Source organism: Setaria viridis, chromosome 9, assembly GCF_005286985.2.
Source record: "Setaria viridis chromosome 9, Setaria_viridis_v4.0, whole genome shotgun sequence".
Lineage (NCBI taxonomy): Eukaryota > Viridiplantae > Streptophyta > Magnoliopsida > Poales > Poaceae > Setaria > Setaria viridis.
The window spans coordinates 40,209,652-40,218,987 of record NC_048271.2 but is presented as its reverse complement, the minus strand read 5'-3'; the positions used below and the strand labels follow the sequence as shown (position 1 = coordinate 40,218,987).

Below are 9,336 nucleotides of genomic sequence, written 5' to 3'. Positions count from 1 at the left end.
TCCCACCACCTAATTCGAGCGGCACCGGCGGGCGAGAAGTGATGAGCGAGTAGCAGCGGCAGCAAGTGGGCAGAGCAGCGGCCGGCGAGCTCGACAGCCACGGCGCGAGGGTGCTCACATGCTGGTGAAGGATGCAATGGGCCCGCAGAAGTTGATGGGGAGGAAGACCGGGAGAGGCACATTGGGATCTCGCCAGCTAGCAGACACCGGCAAGGAGGAAGAATGATGTTAGCGGTGGGGATCTTGACGACCACGGCAGCGGGTATCTCGACGGCGACATCGTGGAGTGGAGGAGAGCGTCGGGTGAGCAAGTGGTGGGGGTGCAGGGAGCATTGAGCTATGGCGGCGGCATGGGGGAGCAGAGAGCTGCGGCGGCGCAAGCAGGCCGCGTGGGGATGCTCCCGATAGTTATCGTTTTCTTTTCCAGACCTCCTCACCCAATTATTTTTTTTACAACGGTATTGGATCAAAGCGTATGTAATTTTAGTGTGCCTCATCCAAGCAGATTTTTAGCTCACCGGTGGAAAATAATTAGAGAGTGTATTTTACTAGGGTTTAAGCTCTAAAACCTGCTATCCAAACAATCCCTAAGGAATTTTTTTATATGCCTCTTCATATAACATAAAAAAGGAAGGCATCATATGTAATTCCTATGAAATGGTTGATCATCTGATCCAATACGAATTTCAGAAATAGTAAGTTTCAAAAAATTCAGAAATGATTGATCCTAGGCACACGTTAGTAATACTTCTCTATCTAGGTCCAAACACTACCATTTTAAACATCCCTGGAACTCGAAATCCCGAAGTATGCACTGGCCACGACATCTCGTTACCTTCCTTCTTTCTTTCTTTCTTTCCTTTTGAAACGGGCATCTCATTAGCTACACACGTACAAAAACAAAAGCAGACGGCTGCCGCAGAACGACTTGGGCAAACATGTGGTGGGCCAGAGCAATCTACCCAGAGTAGACCCATCGGATTAATAGACCCAACCCAGTTGCTTATCTGGCCCGGAAGCAAGAACACGTTGCGATGTATCAGATCGAGCCTGCCTGGAAACACACGACACGGTGGGCCTAAAAGCAATCAATCATTAATAGACCCAGCCAAGTTGCCTATCTGGCCCGGAAGCAAGAACACTTTGCGGTGGTTCAGATTGAGCCTGGAAACACACACGACACAGCAATTCAAAGCGTTGCAAGTTTTTCTGCGGAAAATTGTTTCGATTTCAGCACCATGACACATGAGTGTATCTGTAGACTGTAGCTGCAATTCCTCTTCTCCAAGAGGCAACTTTAGAACAAGGGGAAATAATTGCCGTGGCAAATCAGCACTTCCCAGAAGCCCCCCTCCATCAGGATTGGTCATCCATCTCCATCCAGAAGGATAGAAAAAAGAAATGCAAACCAGGCAACGTGAGTTTCTGTTGCAGAATAGAATACTTGATCAGCAACAGACCGACGTCCATGATTGAATTGGAGAGAGAGCAGATCAGCCTAGCTGTTCCGTGTTTCTTTCTACTTTGTCTGACGCAGAACGCGATCCCATTTCAGATTTTCAATCAGGAGCCAATCAGTTGAGTTGTCAAATGCTAGCAACCACCAATGAGAATTAAGCACACAGAGAACAGAGAAGACGTGCCTTCCTTGAGCTCGAGGCAACAGAATTGAATCTCCCCACAATGTAAGCTGAAAGGCCACGTAAAAAACGAACCATGACAAAAATTGCTGAAATTAACAAGTTGCGCCCAAGGTTTTCCCATCCCGGCAAAAGAAAAACCGCACCAAAAAGATGGGGCTTCCGAGGCTATGTTGGCCTTGTATGACTCATCAGAAAAAGATACATCTTTGCTTGTAGAGGCCAAATTCCTGGAAATGTGTGGCAGAAGAAGACTTGCTGCCGCCAGTGTCATCAGCTAACTCCCATATTCGCCAAGAAAGCATAAAGATATGAAAGCGAGCAAGATATTGATTAATGCTTACTTGAAGTTTCTGTGACTTCCCAACATGTAGAAGTAGAACCATCTCTAGCATAATATTACTGACAAAAGGAACAGGTAAGCAATACCAGAAATCAAAGCACTAAGATTTTAGAGTTCAAGGGATGTACAGGTGGGGCCAAAATTGATACAGCAATTTCAAAGATAAACAATGATCTTAATAAAAACATTTTCAGCCAGTAATTCAATGCCAACACGATTTTGAGGAAACTACTGCTAAGTGCTAACAAAGAATAGCTTATCTGCAATGTGTTGATCTCTAATATCATATTTACTGACAAAAGGAACAGATTGACAGTTACAAACAAGGGACTAGCAATTCAGGGCTACAAGAATGCAAAGCAGGGAAAAAAACTGATGCCTCTATCAACCGATTCACAGATAAAGCACTGCTCATATTAAAAAAAATCAATTGGTGATTCAGTACCCACACAATTTCAATGAATTTATTTTTTATTGAACACGAATTCCAATGAATTTATTGTGAACAAGAATAACTTATTTGCAATGTGTTGATCTTTATTTGGTTCTAGCATACAACATGCAAACCTGCCATAGATAGCAAAATGTACGAAACGGAACTAAATTACAAGAATGCGCAGCAAGGAAAAACTGATGTCACTATCAACCGATTCACAGATAAAGCACTGCTCATAATGAAAGCTTGAGGCAGAACATGAATAAACTTATTTGCAATGTGTTGATCTTTATTTGGTCCTAGTATACAACAGTATACAACATGCAACCTGGCACAGATAGCAGAATGTATGAAATGGAACTATAAATTACAAATGAACCAGAACTTGATAAACGAGCAAGATAATAAGATGCTGATTGCTGAATGATGCAAAACAACAGTAGAGACCTAAATTGCAGTGAAGAATCACGGAACAATCTTGAAGACCTTGAGCTTCTCGATCCATGTGTTGAATGAGTTCACCGTGTTCCTGAAGCCGAGGAAGCCATGCTCCTTGCTCTTGTTCATGCTGTCCAAATGCTCGAACTCGACACCAAACACAGCATCGACGAACCACCAATTGGTGATCTCGTCGAGCTCCGTAGATATAAGCTCATTCTCCCTGACAATCTCCGCCCAGAGCGCCTCCTTCCCAGCCATGGCCTCCTCGAGCTTGAACCTGTTCTCCTCCCCTTCATAGCCAGCCCACTCCACCCCGAAATGGTCCGCCAGTATCGGCCAGAGGTACTTCCACTTGTAGAGATCCCCGTTGCTGCAATTGAAGGCCTCATTCTTGGCGAAGGGATCCACGGCGGCCCAGATCTCGTGCTCGGCGATAAGGTCCGCGTCGGAGGCGTCGCTGAAGCCCTCCCAGGCGATCCGCGACCCGGGCCATCGAAACGTGGCGCCCTCCTTCCTGCAGATGGCGGCGTAGACGCAGAGGCTTCCGACGACGTTCATGGCGCTCCGTGGGGAGTACCCGAAGACGGTGGTGGGTCGGTGCACGGACCAGCTGACGGCCCCCTCGCGCCGGTTGACCTCGTCGAAGAGGATGTCCTCCATGTCGTAGTAGAAGTTCGGGCAGTCGAGGCGCGGCATGTCCTCGGTGAAGGGCGGGTCCGGGAAGGAGACCCCGCCGAGGGCCTCGAAGGGCCCGACGTAGTGCTTCCGCCCGGTCTGGAGGCAGACGTGGACGAGGGCGGGGCAGTTGGGGACGACGACGGAGAGGACGTTGCGGAGCATGGCGGCGTTGGCCTCCCGGTTCTCCGCCTCGGTGGGGCGGGCGGTCCACGCGACGTAGAAGACGTGGGTGATGTCGGTGAGGGGCTTCAGGGCGTCGGCGACGGCGGCGGCGTCGGCGAGGTCGAGGTGGAGGTGCGTGACGGCGGGGGAGGGCGGAGGGGACCAGGGCGGGAGCGGGCGGCGCGAGAGCGCGTAGACCTTCCAGGGCCCCCCCGGGGTGTCGGCGAGCGGGAGGATGTCGAGGAGGGAGGTGCCGACGATGCCGGTGGATCCGACGACGAGGGCCACGCTCTGGTAGGTGGGCTCGGCCGCCGCCGCCTGCTCGTCCTGCCGCTTCTTGACGGCGCCGATCGCGCCCGTCCACCACCAGCTCATCGCGGGAGCCGGATGGATTCGGAAGGCGGCGTTCGCGGGCGGAAGGGAGGGGGAGGGGATCGGTCGGGAGGAGAAGAGCAGAGCGGGGGAGGAGGACTGGAGGTGCGTGCGGGGTCTCCTCGCCTGACTGCGGTCTGGTCTGGATATGTGCTGTGTGCTTGTCTCGCTGGCAGCTGGTGCCGGGTGAATAATTGGGTCTGGCCGTCTGGGTGTCCGCGTGTTGCTTGCGTGGGTTCGTTGCGCTGCCCCTGCCCGGCCGGGCCGGATGCGTGTGTGGCGTGCGCGGCGGCCGGCGGGTGTTTGGTTTTGTGTGCGCCGATTCGGATCTGATCCGGGTCCCTCTCTCGTCTCGTTCTCAACTCAGGCCACGTCTTCTCCCTTCAAAAAGAGGGAAAAAAAACACTCAGGCCACATCAGCGGACAGCGGACCCAGTGATCGATCGGCATCGGCACCCAGGCCCGGCAACCATGCGCCCGCGTGGGGTGGTGATTCCGCGCGATCATCAGGGCAATCTGTCCATCTCATAAGTTTGTCACCTGGCCTTGTGTGGCCGCACCGGTGGATGAATTTGAGGGCTGCTTCTGCGTCATCTCCCACACATGAGTGTGGAGGCGGCAGCGGTCATCTCGTGAATTGCTAAGCCCAGGCTCAGCTACGAGCTACCGATTGTTGTTCCTCTTCAGCGAACACCCACCTGTCCACTGTCGACTGTCGATGCGTCTGTGGAATCGAGGTTTCGCAACGTTTCGCACTTGTGCCAAGAGATGAAGACGTAGACGGCTGCCGAAGTGTGTTTAAAGAATCATGTCTTGCGGCGACAGACAGTTGTGGAATCGAAGTTATGCAATGTTTGGGCAAACGGGGATACAGGTGATCAGAAAGGTAAGAGCCATCAGGCACTGGGTAAACTGCATTAACCCATCAGAAGAAGGCAAAGAAATCCTGCTATCTGCAATCCCTCACCTGCCGGCTGGACAAAGGTGAATGCCGATGGATAGATCCTTTGTTGAGCAAACCACGATCCTTTGATGAGCAAACTAAGGCCCCGTTTGGATACCCTACACCTGTCACATTGGATGATTGATGGTAATTAGGAGTATTAAATATAGGCTAATTACAAAACTAATTGCACAGATGGAGTCTAATTCGCGAGACGAATCTATTAAGCCTAATTAGTCCATGATTTGACAATGTGGTGCTACAGTAACCATTTGCTAATGATGGATTAATTAGGCTTAATAGATTCGTCTCGCGAATTAGCACAGGGGTTCTGCAATTGGTTTTATAATTAGCTCATGTTTAATCCTCTTAATTAGTATTCGAACATTCAATGTGACACTGCTAGAGTTTAGCACATAGTATCCAAATGCTCCCTAAGTCAGTGGGATGGAGTTGTTGCACGGGATAGCAATGGCGTCATTCAGTTCTCGGCCTGTCGAGTTCTGTTCAGGTGTGCGAGTGCATCAGAAGCGGAAGGAAGGCCATGCTGGTGGGTTACGCCTATAGAGTCAGGTTCCAATAATCATTGAGTCGGATTGTGAGAGAATTGCCGAGGCATTACAGAACAAAGAGGAGGACAAATCACAAATCAATTTTGTCATTGCCAATTAAATTGCTTACTGACTGGAAGATGGTTTAGGTAAAGCAATTAAGCAAGAGTGTAATTTAGTTACAAATGAAATTAGTACAATTAACTAGACAAAATGCTTGCGCTGCAGTGTGATTGAGGCAAGCGCCTGCATTCCTTATTGACATCATCGACCACGATTGCTATCCGATTTATGTCTCTTTTACCCGAAAAGAAAATGCGCTCGGTCCAATCGATAACGGGCCAAAACAACGGAGTATTTGTGGTTTCTTTTCAGTTTGCCTTGAGCCTTCAGCCCATATATCTCCACGGACTCGGACGGAAGTCCGGACCATACGGATGGGCCTAAAGCGCAAAAAAGAAATATCATGTTTAACATATATCTCAATCACTGTTTTTTTACTGTTCGATTGCAAGTCAATGGCTCAGATCTGCTCTCTCTCCCTCCCCTTATCTTCTTCCCAGCCCCCTCCTTCCTCTTCTTCATCTCCCCTAGTACTGAATCCATCCTTCTCTCCTCCGATGCCACCGCCGCCAACCCACCCTCCACCTCGCTAGCGCTGACAAGGCCCGCCGTCGAGCCTCCGCCCCCATCGCTCTCCCTCCTCCTCCGTCGATGGTCGTTCGCCCCCACCGCCTCCACCGCCCAGCTCCCACGGTGCTTGCGCTGCCTCCGCTCTCCCGCCGTCTCGATCACCACCACCGCCGGCCGGCAAGCCGTCCCGAAAGCTCCTCTAGGCCCGAGGACCAGGTAACCCTATCCCCCAACCCAAAACCCGGAATCCGAACCCTAAGGCTCGTTGGCGCCATCGCCGGAGCCAGGGAGAAAAAAAAAGTGATTGAGACAAACTTAAAAATCAATATATCAAAAGTATATGAAAAAAATTTGCAGAAAAAATAAGTATATGGAAAATAAAGTTGTTACATACGACGGACACAATGTCTCTGTTTCTTGAGAAAATAAAATCATGTTATCAGTAAACCGTGGGAGTGCCACGTTTCTATTTCTCTACCACACCATTGCAACTTTTGGCTAGCGAGCCACTGGATGGAATGAACACGCCCGATTGGTGTCATTATGTGTGCACATGTGCTGCAAACTCGCACCGAATGATGCATCGCGACTATGGTGTTGTTGGATGCCCGATTGCACACAGATTTCTCTAGAGTATGTGGCTATAAGCATCATATCGTATTTTTGCTGAGAAGCTTCATATTTCATTGTTAACAGTTAACACAGGAATGCACCGGATAAACTTTTCCTACAGGCTTTCTTGCACTGTGCCCCTTAACTCATGGGCCACGCCTACGGCACTCGACTGGAAACGTAAAGGTACAAGTACAAGGCGGCTGCCGGCTGGGACGCCCGCGTTCTGCGCGGTCACACCGCCTTTGCCATCTCTCGGCAGGCCGGGCACGCGCAGATGACGATTCGCAAGCGCGGCCCGGAGTCCCGGACCCCTGCACTCTGCTCCGTCCGAGGTCTGGAGGATGTGGGCGTGCATGTTGCGAGTTGGCGACGCGATCGCCTACCAGGCGGCGTCGTCGTCCGTGCCAACGCAAAAGCCGGCTGGGCGGCCCGGTGCTGCACTGCACACGGGGACTCTACATGCTGAGCTGCGTACTGAATAGACCATTTTATACCTCAATTCTGAAAAGCATGGGCACGAGCACGACAACATGTTCGTCTACCACGGTCGAGCTGGCTACCTTCCCGACACCCATGGGCACGGTCGCGTGAAACACGATCTCATCCGAAAACCACCACCGCCCGGGGCATCCGGCGCGTTAGGGTGAGCCTGGTACATGAGCCAGTACCGAACGAGCCAGCCCATCCAGGTTGGTAAGGTGCAGAGATGTTGATGGATAAATCTACATCTTACGGGCTGGACTGGATCATGATTTAGTCAGTATGCTGCACAAATGGATGTGTTTACCATGGTTGAGGTACATGGTAGAGTTATCCCTTCTTTCTGCCCTCTGTGCTAGCACTAAGCTTGACAATTGCGGTGCCCACTCGTTGCAGCCCCGCGGCAGGCACGCCGGTGCGGTCACCGCCTGCCTGCTGCTCGCTTGACCTTCGTAGCCACTGTGAGTCACCACCTGCCCAGCCGCGCGCCGCCGCGACCTCCACGAACCGCCATGAACCCCTGCATCCCACCTCCTTTGCGCGCCGGCGCGGCCGCGGAGCGCCTACGACAGCCTCCACGCAGACCGCCTCCTCCGCACGTCGCCGTGGCCTCCACACCCTCGCCGGCCGCCTCCTAGGGCTCCCAATTTGGAATTGCCTAGAGAATCAAGGAATTGGCCGGTGCGTGTTCGGCCTTGCCGGACTGGGATTGTGACGAAGGTGAGTGGATCCAAGCGCTCGATGAGCAATATGATGAAGCCTGCAATTTGTTGCCAGCGAAAGAGGCGGCAAGAAGATGGCCGGCGAAGATAAGTGCGGGTTGCTGCTAAGTGAAGTGTTGGAAACAGAGGTTGGTTTCATTGACCCCGATCCTCAGGGTGATGATGCGGCCTCCGGAGTGTTCTTTAGCTGTAGGATTAACTGCTCCGTCAGTTGAGCAACAGGAAGATTGCTGTAGCAGTTCTTGGAGCAACCTGTCACAAAATTGAAATGTCAGCCATTTTTACTGCCAAATTATCTCCTCTTTTACTCCATCCTCTTTTCTACTTCAATTCATGCCGTGGCGGCGGCGGCGGGGCTGTCTTTCCCGCGCCCGGCGATGGCCGGCGGCGGCGATGGAGGGATGGCCCCGCCGGCGCACGGCCGCGGCAGCCCCCTCCCTTCTCTTTCTTGCTTTCCCTCCCCCTCTCCCTCTCCCTCGAAGCCTACTCCAAGATCCAGGAGGTGGCCATGGCGACCATGGAAGAGGGCTGGCGCCACCGCGGGTCCCCTCGCCGGCGCGCGCGTCCACCGCGAGGTTGGGCGCGCCGCCGTCGAGCGGTCCTTTGGTGGTGCTGTTGCCCCCCCCCCCCCCGAGTCCCGAGCGAGTGCTCCAGTGGCTCGGGTGGACCTTTTCCCCGGCGAGCCCGAGGCTCGGCCGGCCTTTGCCGCTCGCCGTCGGTGGACGTGCGGCGGTGAAGTCAGCGACAGGTAAGCCTCCGCTTTCATTCTTTAGATCTAGGGTTAGGGTTAGGGTTTTACTTTTTCTGTTTCTTTTCGATCTACTTCTTTTTCCCGATCTAGAAAAGCTTCTAGTGAGGTGTCTGATACCATTGTTAGACGCGTGCCTAGGATCTCTAGATGCACATCTAGTCGGGATCATAAACGACATGAGGGACTTGGTATTCCTGGTGTGTGTCGAGAGGGAGTGAGAGAGATAGGGGTACCTTCACCCCTAGGGGTGGGAGCAGCAGAGCTGCTGGCCATCGCTGGTTCGCTTGGTGGAGTCTGCGCAAGGCAGCGACGCGCAGTGCCGAGTCCGGTCGCCGGTGAGGTAGCGGTGGTATTTCCCGCCGCTACTGGGCAAAACCTAGATCGGTAGGTGTGTCGGTGGGGCGGCTGGCTGCGGTGAACCTCGTGAGCCGAGCCGGGTCCCCCACCCTGTTTATATAGCGCAGCGCGACAGGAGCCCACCACCCAATGCTAGGGTGAGCGCCCCCGATCAGGGCGCGGATCAGGGTCCCGATGGGCCTTTGGGCCCATTGGGGAGGAGATCAATCTAA

General features: G+C 52.7%; 1 protein-coding gene across 1 annotated transcript; it reads right to left on the bottom strand.

Moving 5' to 3' along the window:
* Window positions 1-2,678: 2,678 nt before the first annotated feature.
* Window positions 2,679-4,236, bottom strand: LOC117838596 ((S)-8-oxocitronellyl enol synthase ISY1). Its single transcript, XM_034718679.2, has one exon. It carries the CDS (start codon window positions 4,073-4,075, stop codon window positions 2,885-2,887), a length of 1,191 nt encoding a protein of 396 aa, XP_034574570.1. The 5' UTR covers window positions 4,076-4,236; the 3' UTR covers window positions 2,679-2,884.
* Between the last annotated feature and the right edge of the window lie 5,100 nt (window positions 4,237-9,336).